Source organism: Pseudophryne corroboree, chromosome 9, assembly GCF_028390025.1.
Source record: "Pseudophryne corroboree isolate aPseCor3 chromosome 9, aPseCor3.hap2, whole genome shotgun sequence".
Lineage (NCBI taxonomy): Eukaryota > Metazoa > Chordata > Amphibia > Anura > Myobatrachidae > Pseudophryne > Pseudophryne corroboree.
This window is the reverse complement of record NC_086452.1, coordinates 183,209,320-183,230,571: the sequence shown is the minus strand read 5'-3', so window position 1 is coordinate 183,230,571 and position 21,252 is coordinate 183,209,320. Positions and strand designations below refer to the sequence as shown.

The window sequence follows — 21,252 nt, the reverse complement described above, 5'->3', positions numbered from 1 at the left end:
TGGCAATCACTGGTGCTGAGAATAGAGGCTCCACCTAGGAGTATGGCACTTGAAGAATGTGATCAAAATTTGTGACTTTCTTCCAAATGTCCTACCTATAAGAACCTCTGCTTCCCCCCTCATCCATAGGGAGCTTTCTGGCAGCTGCCTCTGGGAGTGTTTATTTTATTTTCGTTAACTCCTGTGGTCCATATAGACTCTGATTGCCGATTTATGAGGTGGAGATTTCCCCTTCATACATGGGGACTGCCACCTAGGGGTCCTGGTCTCTTGCAGCAGTTAGTGTCTGGTAATACTGTACTCTTGCTGTGCGTCAAACTGGGATCCTTGTATTGTACAAGACTCTGGTTTTCAGCTTGTTTTGGCTGTAGGACAGATGGCATTTTATTTATATATTTCTTTATTCTTTCCCTTCTTGTAGGAGAACAAAGTGAAGTAGATTACACTGAGCAATTAAATTTCAGCGATGATGAGGAGCATTCTTCTGGTCAGAAAGAGAAGATGGAAAGCTGGTAATCTACCTTAACAAGTTATATGTAGCATTCAATGTCAAGCTTAAGGTGTATCACCTGTGTATGAAGATGTGATGTAGCTTGTGTACCTTGTATTTTTACTTTACTGTACTGTATTTTGTATTTTTCTTTTACTTTTTATTAAAATATTTGTTACTCAAAGTGATCTTTCCAGTATTTTGTTTATTTACGTTCTAAGCATTAGAGCTGAATCCGTAGTTCCATTTATTTTCGGGTCTGAATGGTTTGTAATCTTCCTGATAGAAGGGAGTTCTGCCCATTGTGCAGTACCTCACACATGCACTGCCCTCCCATTTCAAAGCCTGTTGTTTTATCATGTGTTTATATTGTTACAAAAGTATCTATAGATGTACAGTGGAAATGTCTGTTCACCAGGTTCATAAGTCAATGTGCTCCATGAGAATTGAAAACCTTCCTTGCCCATACGTACTGCTTGTGGTCAGGGAGTCCATTGAACTTGCTGAGTAAATCCAGCTAAAGACATTAGTATGCTTAAAATGTGCAGACAGACTTAAGTTTATTATGTTTTGTTTTTTTTTGAGGGGGGGGTTTAGGGGCAGCATGTCCTGTATAAGCTCTAAATTGCAGTGTGCAAACAAAGTTGTACAGATTAGGGCGGTTAATGGAACAGCCGTTCCATTCCTTGGGAATATTGGTATACCATTTGCACTCCTTACTAGTTGTCTATGTAAAAATATACCTCTCTTAGCTTGATTTTCCCACATCTCTTAATGAAACCCTTAGGGGGCTACCCTATTCCTAGCGGTTGTTTGCCACATGGCAAGAATGGGTATTTACTGCGACTGCTATCCAAGTATAGCCTGTTGTTACTATGCAGTAAATTACCCAGTATTGCACGGAACACACACAGGTTCTGCAAAAAGCCGTGGACCTATGTGTTTCCACAGCAGTCGTTGGAGCTTTTGAGATGACTTATCAGGGATTTGGTTTTGCGTGCCTGAGGCAAGCAGACCAAACCCCCGTTAAGTGCTGGCGTCAGGAGCTAATTAGATAGCCCCAGCTGTGCTAATTAGCTCCACATTCTTGTTTTATACGTATTCATTCTGTTATTTAAACAGCTACAACACATTTCTGAACTTATGCTTCAGTAGTTGGAATGCCCATTTTAAAAATTACATATGATAGGTTAAGACACAGGTTCCCAAATGCGGTCCACAAGGCACCCCAGCAGTCCATGATTTAGGTATATCCATGACTCAGCACAGATGGTTAAATCTGGTTAAATCAAATTGAGGTGCTAATTAAGTCACCTGTGGCCAAGCATGGATACATTTAAATTCTGGACTGTTGGGGTGCCTTGAGGACCGCGTTTGGGAACCTCTGGGTTAAGAGGTTCTGTTTACACATGCAATGATGGTTCTTATTCATGTGCTTTGTTTTTAAATGAACACTCATCTTTCCCCGATGCGTATGCATCTCAGCATAGTTGGTGCAGCTGTGGGGGCCGTGACTAGGACCTGCGCACCCTTCCTTAGGAATTAAGGATCTGTGTATCTGTTTTGCCAACCTGCAAGCCTTAACCATTTAAGTTGTACAGGGTGAACCAATATGTTGAACACAATAACACAACTGTAGTGCTGACCTGATAGGAACTGAACAGGGACCACCTTGTTGTGGAGACTGACATTTACTGCTTGATAAAGGGCACTGAAATGTTTATAATGCATATTTTGTTCGTCTTTGTTAAACTTAATGTTCTTTCTATGATGAAATTTATGCAAGAAATGTACATGATATAAACTGCCAGGAACTTACACAGTGCTCATGTCCAAGAACACGTACTCCAGTTACAGTTTATATTATGCTAAGTTTTGTGCGTTGCATGTCATCTGTTTGTATCATGAGTCTCTTCTATCCTCCATTGTATAGCACTGTGTAATAATCTGGCACTTTCTGAATAATTGGTATGAGCATTTGCACGTGGGTCTTCTGACAAGGCTACGAATTTGCAGTGCCAGAAATGCTGATTGACAATAGGCCATGGCCCGAAATTTTTGTGTTACGGGAGGTTATCACAGAATTAGATAAATCGATGAACAACTTAGCTTGAAAAGTAGATGCAGTGATTATAGGACTATGCCAAAAACATTGGGGCTCTTAACTGTATTGGGTGAGTTATTAACGCCCATAAAAGTCAGGTATCTGCAACACTTAGAACCAGTAAATGGACCATCACCTCAGTCTGCCATCTGCTCTGGTCTGCCCTGGCCCTTCTTTCCATTGCTTCACCCCCTGCTCTAATTGATGCCCTACCCTAGCCCCCCCTCCTCCTCCCATATTACAGTACGCAGCCTCATCCTCCATTTCTGCCAGACAAGTTCTGTCTAGTCTCCTTAGTGGTAGACCTCGGAGACTGGACAGACCTTACAGAATTATATAGATGCATCCCCTAATATTTAAAAAATGCAAATAAAATTGGAAAATTCAGGTCACTGTGCAAATATACTTTAGTATATTGTGCAAAAAAACTTCCATAATGCTGCTTTGAAAGTAGTTTTGCCACAGCTCTAAGCAGAAACTTAAATATCAATTACCGTTTTGAGATTATTTAAAAAAAAAAAAAAAAAAAATTGAAAGATAAAAAGTAATACTTCACTCTAATCTGCATAGGGATGATCGGATCTCTAAAAATGAGCAAGTCCATGCAAAATCTGAAAATTCAGAGGACGGTAAGGAATCGGAAGAAAGGGCAACCACTACTTCTTCCCAAGCTGCACATATAATGGGACAGAAGTCACTGCTTGGTAAAGGTCCACCTCTGGACACACAGGTTGGGCTTGTTTTATTAAAATCATTTTATCTATGCTTATGATGATTAACCTGCTTCATATAACAAACTCTATATTTCCCAGACATCAGTATCTCCTGGCTTTTCAGCAGTTTAACAAAGTATCTTATGCGGTTTTTAGTTTCAGATATTTTGTGTTTGTATATTCAGTAAGGCTGGGCATACACTATACAATTATCTGGTGGTAGATCTGTCTGGTTTGAATGAAAATCTGGTAATGGATGATGGCAATTTGCTCTCAAACACTAGAAGATGGACAAAACCTGTCATTCAAATTGGTTAAACGCATGATTTAACCAATTTGTATGAACAGTTTTTGACTGTTTTCCAGTGTTTGGGAGCAAATGGTTGACACTCATTTGCTCTCATCCATTACCCAGATGTTCATTCCAACCAGGCAGATCATCTGCCAGATAATTGTATCATTTGTATCTGTCAGCAGTTGCTCCACAAGAAGTGTGTAATTGCTATGCTCTGCCCACTGTCGATTCAGTTTCTCTGCTTAATTTTGTTTTAGTGGCTTCCAGTGGCATCTTATTATTGGTTCGACAATGGTGTCTGCACAGTGGAATTCTGAATAGGGCTGTTATATATAGCATGTGAACAGGGATGGAAGCTGCACAGAACAGGTGTTAAACCAATTCTGTACACAGGAGCCAATTGTTCCATATAAAAACACATACAGTTGTTCTCATTGGAAAATGATAGGGTACCTCTTTCTTGCAGAACACTGTCCCTTAAATCATAATTTAACCCATTACACTGAGTAGACTAGGTTAAGTCTGTTCTTTCCGTTTTATTGGAATATGCTTAACTTGACAAATATTCCAACACGGATTACAAATTATTATTTTATGTGGACAAAATATTACTAAAGTAGAAGCCTGACATTTTTTGTTTGACTATTTATAAGCCTGTTTAAAGTTTTTCTTCCTGCATTGCAATAGGACAGACGCCAGATGCCTCCATCTCTTTTATCATTAGAGAAAACTATTCCACCTCTCTTGCAATCAAAGAATGTTCCTCAACAGGTATGGTATATCCTAAAAGGTTATTTTTGATTTATTTTTAACTCTGTACTCAACAATTATTTTTTTTCTAGCCTATATTAGCCAGGGCACATGGGGGCCCTGTAAGCGATGATTTCACGCTGCTATATAATGACCTATGTACAGTCTGTGTTTATTGCCATGTCAACAAATTATTCACTTGTCTGTTTGATTTCGAAGCCCTTCTCTTTTAGTTATGGGTGACTATTGTTTTGTAACTACATGTGAAGACATTAGATAATTTTGCAGGTATTGCTGCATGTGTGACCAGAAATATGTGCAGATGAACTGTTCTACTAAGATCTAAGGACTTGATTCTGTAAGGATTGCAAACTCTGCTAAGTAGCAGAGTTTACAATCCTTGTAATCGCATGCTGGGGGCCGCCCATCGCAGGGCAAGGCTGCCCAGCATGCTGACTGCTACCCCCCCCCCAGACAGAAATTGCGATCGCACTGCAATTTCTCCTTGATTGCTAAAATGAAGTAAGCCCCTGCTGGCCCGCCGCCATCTTTTTGATTGTGACATCACGCAGCTGCCCCAATCACGTCCCTTGATCACTCCGATATGCCCCCGTTTCTAAGCCACGCCCACCACAAGCCTTGGAAACGGAGCATTGCTGCCCCCTGACTAACCTCTTCAGTGGCATGCACGGAAAATTTCCGAGGCCAGCTGCGCTGTGCAGACTGGCAATCCCGGAAATATTCCGGGGCTTGCCACTGCTCCCCTCTCCCTCCTCCTTGCACTCCAATCGGCTGGTGGACTTTTGCAGAATGAATGTCATGACGCGATCGCTGCATTCTGCAAAACTCTGCAAGCCGAGCGGAGTACAAGGCAGTATGGGGGAGAGGATTTTAGAGCTGGCGGGCTAGTGACTGCCAGCAAATGCTACCCCTAGGGATGGCCATCGGTGGGGCTAAGCTCCATGTCCTGACATTTTGAGAAAAAAATGGAACCATCGATGGTGGGAAAACAATCTAGTTCTCCCCCATCAATGGTAAAAGTATTCGACATCGGTCATAGACCATTGATGATTTTGAAACATCGATGGCGATTCCTAGCTACCCCTATGCAACGAGCATTCCCCGTGGCAATAAGCGTGGATTCCAGAGCATAAAACCCCTGGCAAAAAGCATGACACAGAGTATGAAACCCCTGGCAACGCGCAGGTAACATAAAATTAAAAACCAGCCCTGGGTGATGTGACCAAATACCAAAAAGTCACCACTGAAGGAGTTAAAAGGCAGAAGCGTTCACATTTACTGCGGAAAATGTGGGTGCATGCGCAGGACGTGCCCTGCACATGCGCCTGCATCCTTTTAGTAATTTCTCTATCGTCCTAGTGGATGCTGGGGTTCCTGAAAGGACCATGGGGAATAGCGGCTCCGCAGGAGACAGGGCACAAAAAGTAAAGCTTTAGGATCAGGTGGTGTGCACTGGCTCCTCCCCCTATGACCCTCCTCCAAGCCTCAGTTAGATTTTTGTGCCCGGCCGAGAAGGGTGCAATCTAGGTGGCTCTCCTAAAGAGCTGCTTAGAAAAGTTTAGCTTAGGTTTTTTATTTTACAGTGAGTCCTGCTGGCAACAGGATCACTGCAACGAGGGACTTAGGGGAGAAGAAGTGAACTCACCTGCGTGCAGGATGGATTGGCTTCTTGGCTACTGGACATTAGCTCCAGAGGGACGATCACAGGTACAGCCTGGATGGTCACCGGAGCCTCGCCGCCGGCCCCCTTGCAGATGCTGAAACGAGAAGAGGTCCAGAATCGGCGGCAGAAGACTCCTCAGTCTTCTTAAGGTAGCGCACAGCACTGCAGCTGTGCGCCATTTTCCTCTCAGCACACTTCACACGGCAGTCACTGAGGGTGCAGGGCGCTGGGAGGGGGGCGCCCTGGGAGGCAAATGAAAACCTTTTTTGGCTAAAAATACCTCACATATAGCCTCCGGGGGCTATATGGAGATATTTAACCCCTGCCAGAATCCGTTAAGAGCGGGAGACGAGGCCGCCGAAAAAGGGGCGGGGCCTATCTCCTCAGCACACAGCGCCATTTTCCCTCACAGAAAGGCTGGAGGGAAGGCTCCCAGGCTCTCCCCTGCACTGCACTACAGAAACAGGGTTAAAACAGAGAGGGGGGGCACTAATTTGGCGTTAGAAATATATAAAAAAGATGCTATAAGGGAAAACACTTATATAAGGTTGTCCCTATATAATTATAGCGTTTTTGGTGTGTGCTGGCAAACTCTCCCTCTGTCTCTCCAAAGGGCTAGTGGGTCCTGTCCTCTATCAGAGCATTCCCTGTGTGTGTGCTGTGTGTCGGTACGTGTGTGTCGACATGTATGAGGACGATGTTGGTGAGGAGGCGGAGCAATTGCCTGTAATGGTGATGTCACTCTCTAGGGAGTCGACACCGGAATGGATGGCTTATTTAGGGAATTACGTGATAATGTCAACACGCGCCAAGGTCGGTTGACGACATGAGACTGCCGACAAACAATTAGTACCGGTCCAGACGTCTCAAAAACCCCGTCAGGGGTTTTAAAACGCCCGTTTACTTTAGTCGGTCGACACAGACACAGACAGGGACACTGAATCCAGTGTCGACGGTGAATAAACAAACGTATTCCTTATTAGGGCCACACGTTAAGGGCAATGAAGGAGGTGTTACATATTTCTGATACTACAAGTACCACAAAAGAGGGTATTATGTGGGATGTGAAAAAACTACCGTAGTTTTTCCTGAATCAGATAAATTAAATGAAGTGTGTGATGATGCGTGGGTTCCCCCCGATAGAAAATATGGGCGGTATACCCTTTCCCGCCAGAAGTTAGGGCGCGTTGGGAAACACCCCTTAGGGTGGATAAGGCGCTCACACGCTTATCAGAACAAGTGGCGGTACCGTCTATAGATAGGGCCGTCCTCAAGGAGCCAGCTGACAGGAGGCTGGAAAAATATTATAAAAAGTATATACACACATACTGGTGTTATACTGCGACCAGCGATCGCCTCAGCCTGGATGTGCAGAGCTGGGGTGGCTTGGTCGGATTCCCTGACTAAAAATATTGATACCCTTGACAGGGACAGTATTTTATTGACTATAGAACATTTAAAGGATGTATTTCTATATATGCGAGATGCACAGAGGGATATTTGCACTCTGGCATCAAGAGTAAGTGCGATGTCCATATCTGCCAGAAGATGTTTATGGACACGACAGTGGTCAGGTGATGCAGATTCCAAACGGCACAAAGGTGTATTGCCGTATAAAGGAAGAGGAGTTATTTGGGGTCGGTCCATCGGACCTGGTGGCCACGGCAACTGCTGGAAAATCCACCATTTTTACCCTAAGTCACATCTCTGCAGAAAAAGACACCGTCTTTTCAGCTTCAGTCCTTTCGTCCCTATAAGAGTCATATCTGCCCAGGGATAGAGGAAAGGGAAGAAGACTGCAGCAGGCAGCCCCTTCTGACAAGCTCTCAGCATGACGCTGAGACCGTACAGGACCCCTGGATCCTACAAGTAGTATCCCAGGGGTACAGTTTGGAATGTCGAGACGTTTCCCCTGCGCAGGCTCCTGAAGGCTGCTTTACCAAGGTCTCCCTCCGACAAGGAGGCAGTATGGGAAAAAATTCACGAGCTGTATTCCCAGCAGGTGATAATCAAATTACCCCTTCTACAACAAGAAAAGGGGTATTATTCCACAATATATTGTGGTACTGAAGCCAGAAGGCTAGGTGAGACCTATTCTAAATCTAAAAAAAAATTGAACACTTACAAAGGTTCAAATCAAGATGGAGTCACTCAGAGCAGTGATAACGAACCGGGAAGAAGGGGACTATCTGGTGTCCCGAGACATCAGGGATGCTTACCTCCATGTCCCAAATTTGCCCTTATCACTAAGGGTACCTCAGGTTCGTGGTACAGAACTGTCACTATCAGTTTCAGACGCTGCCGTTTGGATTGTCTACGGCACCACGGGTCTTTACCAAGGTAATGGCCGAAATGATGGTTCTTCTTCGAAGAAAAGGCGTCTTAATTATCCCTTACTTGGACGATCTCCTGATAAGGGCAAAGTCCAGGGAACAGTTGGAGGTCGGAGTAGCACTATCTCGGATACTGTTACAACAGCAGGGGTGGATTCTAAAGATTCCAAAATCGCAGCTGATCCCGACAACAAGTCTCCTGTGCTTAGGGATGATTCTGGACACAGTCCAGAAAAAGGTGTTTCTCCCGGAAGAGAAAGCCAGGGAGTTATCCGAGCTAGTCTGGAACCTCCTAAAATCAGTGCATCATTGCACAATGGGCCATGGTAAAAAAATGGTGACTTCCTTCGAAGCAATTCCAGTCGGCAGATTTCATGCAAGAACTTTTCAGTGGGATCTGCTGGACAAATGGTCCGGATCGCATCTTCAGATGCATCAGCGGATAACCCTATATCCAAGGACAAGGGTGTCTCTCCTGTGGTGGTTACAGAGTGCTCATCTTCTAGAGGGCTGCAGATTCGGCATTCAGTTTGGATGTTGGTGACCACGGAGGCCAGCCCGAGAGGCTGGGGAGCAGTCACACAAGGAAAAAATTTCCAGGGAGTGTGATCAAGTCTGGAGATTTTTCTCCACATAAATATAGCTAAGGGTAAATTTATAATGCTCTAAGCTTAGCAAGACCTCTGCTTCAAGGTCAGCCGGTATTGATCCAGTGGGATAAAACATCACGGCAGTCGCCCACGTAAATAGACAGGGCGACACAAGAAGCAGGAGGGCAGTGGCAAAAACTGCAAGGACTTTTCGCTGGGCGGAAAATCATGTGATAGCACTGTCAGCAGTGTTTCATTCCGGGAATGGAAACTGGGAAGCAGACTTCCTCAGTAGGCACGACCTCCACCCGGCAGAGTGGGAACTTCATGGGGAAGTTTTCCACATAATTGTAAACCGTTGGGAATTACCAAAGGTGGACATGATGGCGTCCCGTCTGAACAAAAAACGGGACAGGTATTGCGCCAGGTTAAGAGACCCTCAGGCAATAGCTGTGGACGTTCTGGTAACACCGTGGGTGTACCAGTCGGTGTATGTGTTCCATCCTCTGCTTTTCATACCTAAGGTACTGAGAATTATAAGACGTAGAGGAGTAAGAACTATACTCATGGCTCCGGATTGGCCAAGAAGGACTTGGTACCCGGAACTTCAAGAGATGCTCACAGAGGACTTATGGCCTCTGCCGCTAAGAAGGGACTTGTTTCAGCAAGTACCATGTCTGTTCCAAGACTTACCGCAGCTGCGTTTGACGGCATGGCGGTGGAACGCCGGATCCTAAGGGAAAAGGCATTCAGGAAGAGGTCATTCCTACCCTGGTCAAAGCCAGAAAGGAGGTGACCGCACAACATTATCACCACATGTGGCGAAAATATGTTGCGTGGTGTGAGGCCAGGAAGGCCCCACGAAGAAATTTCAACTCGGTCGATTCCTGCATTTCTTGCAAACAGGAGTGTCTATGGGCCTCAAATTGGGGTCCATTAAGGTTCAAATTTCGGCCCTGTCGATTTTTCTTCCAGAAAGAATTGGCTTCAGTTCCTGAAGTCCAGAAGTTTGTCAAGGGAGTATTGCATATACAACCCCCTTTTGTGCCTCCAGTGGCACTGTGGGATCTCAACGTAGTTCTGGGATTCCTCAAAACACATTGGTTTAAAACCAGTCAAATCTGTGGATTTGAAGCATCTCACATGAAAAGTGAACATGCTCTTGGACCTGGCCTGGACCAGGCGAGTGTCAAATTGGTGTTTTTTTTTCTCAAAAAAGCCCATATCTGTTTGTCCATTCGGACAGGGCAGAGCTGCGGACTCGTCCCCAGTTCTCTCCCTAAGGTGGTGTCAGTGTTTCACCTGAACCAGCTTATTGGGGTGTCTTGCGCCTACTAGGGACTTGGAGGACTCCAAGTTGCTAGATGTGGTCAGGGCCCTGAAAATATAGGTTCCAGGACGGCTGGAGTCAGGAAAACTGACTTGCTGTTATCCTGTATGCACCCAACAAACTGGGTGCTCTTGCTTTTAAGCAGACTTTTGCTAGTTGGATGTGTAATACAATTCAGCTTGCACATTCTGTGGCAGGCCTGCCACAGCCAAAATATGTAAATGCCCATTCCACAAGGAAGGTGGGCTCATCTTGGGCGGCTGCCCGAGGGGTCTCGGCTTTACAACTTTGCCAAGCGGCTATTTAGTCAGGGGCAAACACGTTTGTAAAATCCTACAAATTTGATACCCTGGCTAAGGAGGACCTGGAGTTCTCTCATTCGGTGCTGCAGAGTCATCCGCACTCTCCCGCCCGTTTGGGAGCTTTGGTATAATCCCCATGGTCCTTTCAGGAACCCCAGCATCCACTAGGACGATAGAGAAAATAAGAATTTACTTACCGATAATTCTATTTCTCGGAGTCCGTAGTGGATGCTGGGCGCCCATCCCAAGTGCGGATTATCTGCATTACTTGTACATAGTTACAATAATCGGGTTATTATTGTTGTGAGCCATCTTTTCAGAGGCTCCGCTGTTATCATACTGTTAACTGGGTTCAGATCACAGGTTGTACAGTGTGATTGGTGTGGCTGGTATGAGTCTTACCCGGGATTCATAAATCCTTCCTTATTGTGTACGCTCGTCTGGGCACAGTACCTAACTGAGGCTTGGAGGAGGGTCATAGGGGGAGGAGCCAGTGCACACCACCTGATCCTAAAGCTTTACTTTTTGTGCCCTGTCTCCTGCACCATGGTCCTTTCAGGAACCCCAGCATCCACTACGGACTCCGAGAAATAGAATTATCGGTAAGTAAATTCTTATTTTTTGCAGTTGGATCGCGTATTGCGATCCAGCCTAAATCGGGCCCCAAGTCTTTTGTTGCGGATACCGTTTCAATATATGTCCAGCATTAAAGCCAGAATGTTAAAATTGTTTTAGAATCCAGAGAAACCCTATAGGGGCAAAAACTGAATTTAGAGTTTTAAGATTATTGAAGTAGAATGTTAACCTATTCACAAAACAGCATTCTGATGATTTGTAGTACAGGTTGAGTATCCCATATCCAAATATTCAGAAATACAGAATTTTTTGAGTGAGATAGTGAAACCTTTGTTTTCTGATGGCTCAATGTACACAAACTTTGTTTAATACACAAAGTTATTAAAAATATTGTATCAAATGACCTTTTAGGCTGTGTATAAGGTGTATATGAAACATAAATGAATTGTGTGAATGTAGACACACTTTGTTTAATGCACAAAGTTATTAAAAATATTGGCTAAAATTACTTTCAGTCTGTGTGTCTAAGGTGTATATGAAAAATAAATGCATTCTGTACTTAGACTGAGGTCCCTTTGCCATGATCTCATTATGGTATGTAGTTACTCCAAAATACGGAAAAATCCGATCTCCAAAATACTTCTGGTTCCAAGCATTTTGGATAAGGGATACTCAACCTGTACATCTAGCTGGAGACTCCAATGTATAATAGCATTTGCCTAAGTATCTGGAAGTTCGTCAAATGTTGGCATGCAGGGGTATGTGAAATGTTAGCATATATTTAATGAACAAACTACCTAACTTTTATTTATTAGCACCCTGCTCAAGGCCACCCTGGGGGTCCTCCTAGGCCAACACCTTTACAATCACGTCCCAGTGAGGATGAGATATGGAAGCAAAGACGTAGGCAACAAGCAGAGGTTTCTGCTGCTGTAGAACGTGCCCGTAAGAGACGGGAAGAGGAGGAAAGACGAATGGAAGAGCAGAGGAAAGCTGCATGCGCTGAAAAATTAAAGCGTTTGAATGAGAAGTTTGCTGCTACAGCACCACCGGCCTCTTCTGAAAAACCAGCAGCAGAAAAACCACCTGAAGAAAAGACAATAAATGAAGAGCCCCCTCAAGAACCACCCCAGCATGAAGAGAAGGTAGCTGAGGTTGAGCAGCCTGTGAAAGAAAAAGAACCAGAGAGGCCAGACACTCCTGTGCAACAGGAAGGGAAGGAGGAAGTACCATCTCAACCAGACGCCGAAGTTGCAGATGAAAACGGAAACACCAGTGTTTTGGAAGACAAGACTTCAGATTTAGGTATTGTCTTCTAAGGGGTTACAGGTGTTTTTCTGCATGTAATCCAGTGTTTTCCCAAACTGTTCTCTCTATTTTCTTTATTCCACTCCATTTTTATTGGGTTATTTGTGAACTATGGAAACCCAGGAGACTTATTCATCACTGGCGATTCAAACATTGGGGGGGGGTCGAATTCATAAAGTGTCTTCTCGTGTAACATTTATTTGCTATTTTAAATATTGTTATTATTTTTCATAGTGGTAGAAGAAGCACCATTTGTCAGGAAGGATAGCATTTCAAGTGATAGAGAGAGCTCTTCTCCAGTAATACCTGTTCGGCTGCCAACACCTGTTCTTGAACCACCTCCAGTACAATCTCCTGTCACCACCCTTCCACCCGCCCCCTCCCCAACACCAGCGCCTATAATACAGCATGAGAGTGATTCTGAACCTGGAACCCAAATGCGTCCTCCAGTTTCGTCTGGATACTCCAAGCAATTTCAGAAGTCATTGCCTCCAAGGTTTCAGAGGCAGCAGGTACATTTTTGTGCTTGTTTGAGAATAGTTAGGTTTTAAATTAAACATCCATTATTGGTTGTTGTTGTTTTTTTTTTTAATATTATCAAGTAAATTGTCTACTTATTCTTCAATTTTGATTTTCAGGAGCAGATGAAGCAACAGCAGTGGCAGCAACAGCAACAAGGTGTACTCTCTCAGCCAGCTCAGTCACAACCTTCAAGCAGTCCTGTGCCTCCACCCCAGCACAGGCCACTTTATCAGCCATTAGGACCACACCCTCAGCATTTGGCTTCCATGGCCTTTGATCCTCGGTGGCTAATGATGCAGCCTTACATGGATCCTAGGATGATGTCTGGAAGGCCTGCCATGGATATGCCACCAATGCATCCTGGTATGACATGCTTTATTCTTTGTATTCTGTCATTGTAAGAGTCCATGTCATCAAGTCACTCATTTTTACATTGTTTTACTTTAATGACTGAGGCGTTAAATTAATTGCGTTTCTTTATACAGGAATGATACCAACCAAGCCCTTAATGAGACGTGAACAAATGGAGGCTTCAGCAACTGCACCGGAACCATATGAACACATGGCTCGATCTATTAGAGATCACGGTGTCCCAATTTCTGAGCCTCGCATGATGTGGGGAGCTGAGCCTTACCAACACCAAGACACACCACAGGTTTCCTCTTCTGCAAAAGAACCAGAAGAACCTGAGGATTACAGGTAAAGTGTTGTGTATAGCAGGGGTGGGGAACCTTTTTTCTACCGAGGGCCATTTGGATATTTATAAAATCCTTCGGAGGCCATACAAAAATTCTCAACTTAAAAAATCACGCTGCCCCCCAGTAGGTCTGCCCCTTAGAGGTACTGTGTGTGCGCGCCGGAGGCGCGCGCGGCAAAAAATGGGTGTGGCCAGTTAAAATGGGACGTGATACACACATGCCCCCAATAGTGCGGTGCCAGATCCACAATTGCCCCCACAGTGCCAGTTATACAGATGCCCCCACAGTGCCAGTTATACAGATGCCCCTCAGTGCCAGGTATACATATGTCCCCACAGTGCCAGGTATACAGATGTCCCCACAGTGCCAGGTATACAGATGTCCCCACAGTGCCAGGTATACAGATGCCCCTCACAGTGCCAGGTATACAGATGCCCCTCACAGTGCCAGGTATACAGATGCCCCTCACAGTGCCAGGTATACAGATGCCCCCCACAGTGCCAGGTATACAGATGCCCCCCACAGTGCCAGGTATACAGATGCCCCCCACAGTGCCAGGTATACAGATGCCCCCCACAGTGCCAGGTATACAGATGCCCCCCACAGTGCCAGGTATACAGATGCCCCCCACAGTGCCAGGTATACAGATGCCCCCCACAGTGCCAGGTATACAGATGCCCCCCACAGTGCCAGGTATACAGATGCCCCCCACAGTGCCAGGTATACAGATGCCCCCCACAGTGCCAGGTATACAGATGCCCCTCACAGTGCCAGGTATACAGATGCCCCCACAGTGCCAGGTATACAAATGCCCCTCTTAGTGCCAGGTATACAGATGTCCCCACAGTGCCAGGTATACAGATGCCCCTCATAGTGCCAGGTATACAGATGCCCCTCATAGTGCCAGGTTTACAGATGCCCCTCATAGTGCCAGGTTTACAGATGCCCCTCATAGTGCCAGGTATACAGATGCCCCCCACAGTGCCAGGTATACAGATGTCCTGCCCTGCCCTGCCCCCATCCCCCTCCCCTCCGTGCTGCTTTCGGCGGGACACGGAGGAGAGCGCGGCTATGTTGGGCGGCGGCGGCATGTAGGACTTAAAACCAGTCGCCGGTTCGAGAGCCAATCAGAGCTCGCGGACCGGCAGCCGCGGCTTCTGATTGGCTGCCGGTCCGCGAGCTCTGATTGGCTCACGAACCGGCGGCTGGTTTCAAGTCATACACGCCGCCGCTCCCACCCGACAGCCGCGCTATCCTCCCTGTTCTGACAGCTGAGACACGCTGCCGCCAGACTGAGCGGCAGCGTGTCTCACTGACACAAGCTGGTGGGCCGGACCAAACGGCTTCGCGGGCCTTATAAGGCCCGCGGGCCGGAGGTTCCCCACCCCTGGTTTATAGGGTAAATAAACAAACCTGTTAGCGAAGCAATACAAAATCTGAAGGGTCGTTCCTTAGCCACTTGTTAAACGCCTGCTCACTTAAAACAGACAAAATGTTATTTAACAATTGTAAAGCCAGAAATTAGTTAGTCTTTTGGTCTTTGTAACCAGGTTTTTATAGCATGTGCTGACATAAAGGGAGAGCATAAAGCAAATCATCCAACATTTATAAAAATGAAATCTCTCTTCTACAGTTTTGTAAAAAGCTTGTATGTATAGCACTATCATGTCTTCAAATTTAAAATACCAATTATTTCTTTATACCAAAGAGTGAGCAGTCTTACTTTTATGTACATTTATTGCTTGTGCTAAACTGTAAATGGAAATTCTAGTTTATTATTTTTTTTCATACATGCGTAGTGGAGGCACCATCTCTGCCTCTTATTAGAAGTCCCACACATGGCCATACAGTCATAGGAAGGGGGCGCCACTCATTTAACATTGGCTGCCTCAATGAGTGATTCCCTTCCATTGGGTGTAGCTGCAGTGTCCTCCCACAGGTTGCTTTACCACCGAGCTTCTTTTTGCTATACTCTGCATGTAGACCACGGTCTTCTCTTGGGACATTCTTTCAATCCTCAGTTAAGTCGCAGTTTCAATTGTCACTCGGCCAGTCGTCGTCCTCCAGGCAGCAATAAATGAAAGGACTATTTGTCCTGGCCCTGCCATCATCCAGATGCAAGCCCTCCAGAGAAGCCATCCACATGACTGGTTACTCACCCACGTGGGGAACCCTATGGTGGGCACACGTCTCCAATGGCTTCAGATCATCAGGTTTCAAACTGGGTTTGAATTAGCCTCTCTGTAGGCTGCAAGATAACATTTCTAGTCCATCCTGCGGTTCTTTTCCACAGGTCTTCTGGCCTCTCACCAAAAACATTTGACCTTAATGGAGGCTGTGAACAGCCTTTTTTCCTAAGGAGTGGTCGTCCTAGTTTCAATGGTCACAGCTCTTAAGCTTTCTATTCATACCGCTTGTTCAAAAGCTGGACTGTTTGTTATGACCCATACTAAATCTCAGATCCCTAAATGTGCATCTGAGGTTCCAGAATTCCTGGCTTCAATGGATATTCTTGATGCTTTTACACATCCCTGTATGGGAACCTCTCTAATCCTTTCTTCGATTTACAATAAGGGACACCTATCTTCAATTCAGAGCCCTTTACATCAACCTCTCCTCCGCCCCATGGGTATTTAAAAAAGTGATTGTGGCTCACCTATGTTCTTTGGGGGAAACGATCGTGCACTGTCTTGACGATCTCCTTATAAATAGCCCCTGACTGTACATTCTCCACTCCCATGTCTTTATGGTGCATTACATGCTTGTTTCTCATGGGTCGTTTGTGAACTTCAAAATGCCTAATCGAATTCTCAAATACTTTTCCTATGGTTGTTATTCGATTCGTCCTCCCAGGTGATTTTACTTTCTCCAGTCTAGATATTTGCTGTCCAGTCACTAGTGAAACTAATTCTCAGACATTGGACTGTTTCTATCCACCTGTGTGTATGCTCTTTGTGGAAGCTTGTCTCCACTTTTGAGGCTGTCTAGTTCGGCAGGTTCAAACCCCTGAGAGATTCAATTGGACCTGCTCTCACATGCACTTCTCTGGTTGTTGAATGCCAGCCATCTCTAACGCTGGGCACCAGTTCACAATCTGGTATTGGATGTTCATGACCACGGAGACCAATCTTAAAGGCTGGGTGCACTGTAATCCTTCAAAATCCATTTTGGGACGTTTGGTCCTGACAGGAAAAGTTGCTTATCCAGCAATGTCCTGGATCTCTGCAATCTTCAACGCTTTGATAGCAGCTAAACAGCACCTGCAAGGGCTTCTGGTAAGAGTCCTGTCAGACAATACCACGGTGGCAGTGTAAATCATTCATCAAGGGGGCCATGAAAGCGAACTGCATGCATACTCCGGTGGGCAGAAAGTTATGTACCTACCATAAAAGTCGTGTTTATTACTGGGGTCGGTAATTGGGGGCCAGATTAGCTCAGCCGCCAGGATCTTCACCCTAGTGAGTGGGCACTTCACTCTGTACTTTTTCTGAACTCTGGTACACAGTGGGACCTGCCAGATGTAGAATCACATTGCATCCCGTCTATATCACAAGGTCCCTCTTTACTGCTCCAGGATGAGAAACCCAGCAGCTCTGGCAGTCTGATGCTCTTTCTGTACATTGTTCCCACTGATTCTACTTTTTTCTTGGGTCCTGAAACACATCTAACGAGAATGTATTACTGTAATCCTTGTTGCTCTGTATTAGCCACATCACTCATGGAACTCAGACCTTCGAGAACTACTTCTAGACTAATCGTGGCCTCTTCCTCTTCGTCCGGATCTGCTACCTATGTCTGTTGACCCCATTTTACCTCTGTTGAATTTAATGCCTCCTTTTTGCTGCTTTCTCCTATCCGTTTCTACTTTTGGCTCAGTTTAACTTAACTGAAGTCAGGTTGGGTATAGAGAGGAAGGAGCCATGTCCTAATCATGCAGGATTTAAAGTATCAGGCTCCACACACCACAGTCTAATCCCCAGTGTTACTCCAGTGTCCCCCATGGTATCAGAGAAATGTATTTTACTGGTAAAATCATGATTTTGTTTTCTCTTTTCCCTTAGTGAATCAATTCACATCAAATAAAACAAAGTATAAATACGTACACTCTGATAACGTAGAGCCACAATAACAGAGTAAAGATTATCTATTCGTCATGTACCTTTCGAAATATGTAATCCTCTCATTCTGTAGCCTACCCTTAAGCTTGCTATACAATTATTATATTATCTGTTTGACGAGCCAACTAGTTGGCTGGTTGAAACAAAAATCTGGTAATGTTTGGGATCAAATGACAATTGACCATTTGCTCTCAAACATTGGATAATGGACCAAAATGGTCATTCAGATTGGATTAATTCATTTGATTTAACCAATTTGTCTGAACAACATTTCAGGCAAATATCCATTATGAAACAAAATATGAAAATTTTTATTTTCAACTATGGCCCGAATTCAATTAGCCATAATTAATTACCATGTGCTGATTGATCTGCCGGGGCTATTCAGTTACAGCCCGCAATAAGCCAGCAGGCTGCAGTTCACGCAGATTTCGGTTAGAGTCTGAGGAGGCTTGAATAGAAATCCACATTAACAGACACGCTGTTAATCCATTATAGAGTCTATGGGTTAATGCATGAGGAAAAGGGGCTGTAATTTAATAGTCCCAGGTGGTAAAGTCAAGGGCTACCACCCTTTTCCCAGCACGGTAGATTACCACATGTAATTGAATCCAGCCCTACATATGCTTTCTTTACTTTAAACCTTTTTCATTATATATTTTTATTTTCACTTAGGAGTGAAACGTCTCTGGATCATGATGTCATACCTGAAACCTACCCAATAGATCATAATCCATTTGAAAACCAGCATAAAGCGGACTTCTTCTCAAGGCCACGTGATCCAGATCTTCACAGTGCTTCTGTTAGACATCCCGAACCTGTTCAGCTACCTCAAGCAGGGGAAAAAGACACAGGAATTGATCAATCAGAGAAGCAAGTCCCTACGGAAGAAGACACTCACATTGATATCCAACCTGTCTTGACCAGAAGCTTATCCAATGAATCTGCACACACTCTGAAACCGGAAGAAAGGAGGGTAGAGACTGTACAGATAAGCTCTAAAGTGTCTCTTAGGCCATCTGAGCTTGCAAAAGAAATTGTAGAGGAAAAGCACAGAAAAGAGAGCTTTCAGAGTTCAAAGCCACCTGAGATATCAAAAATAGAAAAGCCTTTTAAACCCAAATCTGAAACAAGATGGGGACCCAGGCCAGGATCTAGAAATAGGGAAGATGGCATAGACAGACCAGTAAGAAGATCTGGTCCCATTAAAAAACCTATACTTCGTGACATGAAAGAAGAGCGTGAGCTGAGAAAAGAAAAGGAAGAGGAGAAGCTTGGTCATGAAAAACCTGTAAAACAAGATAAAGTTGAACGTAAACCGCTACCAGCTCAACCAACTCCTTGTCCGCTTCCAGTAGTCAATAAAACTGAGCAAGATAAGCCATCACCTGAAACTACTTCACTTCCTAAAGTGTCAAATTCTAACACATCGCATTCAGAGAAGTCATTAGAAAACGCTTCTCCTGATCCAGTGCCCAAATCTGTTGCTCTGCCAACACCAGCCAGTCAGTCAAGTAAGGAGGAGAAGACTGTCAGAGTAGTTAGTAAAGAAAGCAAGGAAGTTCCCTCTGATAAGCCCAAACTAGATTCAAAGCCTCCATTAGTTTCACAGCCACCACATGCTACAGTACCTTATAGAAGAGAACCTGTTCTCCCACCAAGGGCCTACAGGAAAGAGGCTAGAGACAGAGACTGGTTTCCTGATCAAGGTTATAGAGGTCGAGGGCGTGGTGAATATTACTCAAGAGGAAGAAGTTATAGGGGTTCCTATGGTGGTAGGGGGCGGGGAGGCAGAGGCCAAAGCAGAGACTACCCACATTACAGAGACACAAGGCCTCGTTCTGAGCAACTTCCCTCAGGTGCAATGAGGCGCAGGGATGAAAGTGAAACGCGGAGTGAGAGCTCTGATTTTGAAGTCATGCCAAAGAGACGTAGGCAGCGTGGTTCTGAAACAGACTCTGATAGTGAAGGGCGTGAAAGCGCAAGTGACACACCTCTGTCAGATAAAGACAGCTCCAGCAGAAGCAAACCTCCTAGAGACGAACGTTCTGAAATAAAACGGGCACCCAAATCTGTTTCGACTCTAAAATCAGAAGCTGGAACATCAAGATCAGAGATGAGGGTGCCGGAAAGACACTTCCCTAGAGATGAAGACTCTCGAACGAAACCTGGTTTCTTGCCAAAAGGTGAACCTTCACGTAGAGGCAGAGGAGCAGGAAGTTTTCGACGTGGGGGCAGGGAGCCAGGCATCCGTTCAAGCCGCCCACCTCCACCTCGTAGATCTAATTATAGAGACAATCAGTGGATTCCAAGGCAGCAAGATTCAAGACTGCCACCACCTCCACGAATGGATGAAGGGGAGCACAGACATCATGAGCACGCAGCATTACCCCCAGGGGATAAGAGACCACCTATGAAATTTGAGCGCAAGTTTGATCCTTCAAGGGACAGACCAAGAAGACAAAGGCCCACCCGACCACCCAGACAGGATAAGCCTCCAAGGTTCAGGCGTTTAAAAGAACGAGAAAGAGAAGATGCTGGCAAACCCGTAGAAGTTACTGGATCTAGTCAAGGAGTCTCTGCTTCAAACAATGCACATGAGCTCCCTTCAGATTTTTCTGGTAACAAAACTCCAGATTTGTCGAATCATAACTCATCTGATCAGGCCAATGAGGAATGGGAAACCGCCTCTGAAAGTAGTGACTTTAATGAGCGAAGAGAAAGGGATGAGAGAAAAGCAGCCACATCTAACATCCAGTCACCTGCTGCCAGCAAAGCATCTGATGGTTTAGCTCAATCACCACCCAAAAGAGAGAGTGCCAAAAGAAGTTTCTCTAGTCAGAGACCTGGTATGGATCGTCAAAATCGTCGGGGGAATACTGGTGCACCCAAACCCAGCAGACATTACTCTGGACCCAGGGGTGAAAGACGAAGTGGCACCTCATTGCAGAGGGGGAAAAGAGGGTAAGATAAATGCAACAAACTAATTTTCTTATTTGCTATGATGGGCGTTAACTGCAATAGTTTTGCGGTAATTCTTCAGTATATTAGATACTCCTTTATTCAGTTATAGATTATGCAGGTTGAGTATCCCCTATCCAAAATTCAAAATCCCACATTTTTGGGCCCCCTACTGAGCTAATTAGATAGATAGATAGTGTGTATATATATGTATATATATATATATATATATATATATATATATATATATATATATATATATATATTACGTGTATGGAAAGCAGAAAGTCTTCCGGCACTCCTGACCACTATTTATCAGCTCCGGTGCCTTCCTCTGGGGTGATCACCCCAAATATGCAGAAACACCAGGTAATAGGCGGCACTCAGACTTCTTAAACGATCAGTAAAGGTGCATAAAAGCCCAGTGGGGCGTGCTTTATTCGTAACGTTTCGGGGATAACTTCCCCTTCACACATAT

General features: G+C 44.9%; 1 protein-coding gene across 7 annotated transcripts in view; it reads left to right on the top strand.

The window, feature by feature from the left end:
- Positions 1-21,252, top strand: part of PRRC2C (proline rich coiled-coil 2C) — a 265,459-nt gene that overhangs the window by 136,882 nt on the left and 107,325 nt on the right. For all 7 annotated transcript variants that reach the window (XM_063940000.1, XM_063939999.1, XM_063939997.1 and 4 more), the window contains exons 9-16: positions 422-512; positions 3,165-3,324; positions 4,290-4,373; positions 11,983-12,472; positions 12,710-12,987; positions 13,114-13,360; positions 13,483-13,696; positions 18,489-20,777. In XM_063940000.1, the coding sequence (XP_063796070.1) occupies positions 422-512; positions 3,165-3,324; positions 4,290-4,373; positions 11,983-12,472; positions 12,710-12,987; positions 13,114-13,360; positions 13,483-13,696; positions 18,489-20,777 (3,853 nt within the window). The remainder of the gene's footprint in view (positions 1-421; positions 513-3,164; positions 3,325-4,289; positions 4,374-11,982; positions 12,473-12,709; positions 12,988-13,113; positions 13,361-13,482; positions 13,697-18,488; positions 20,778-21,252) is intronic.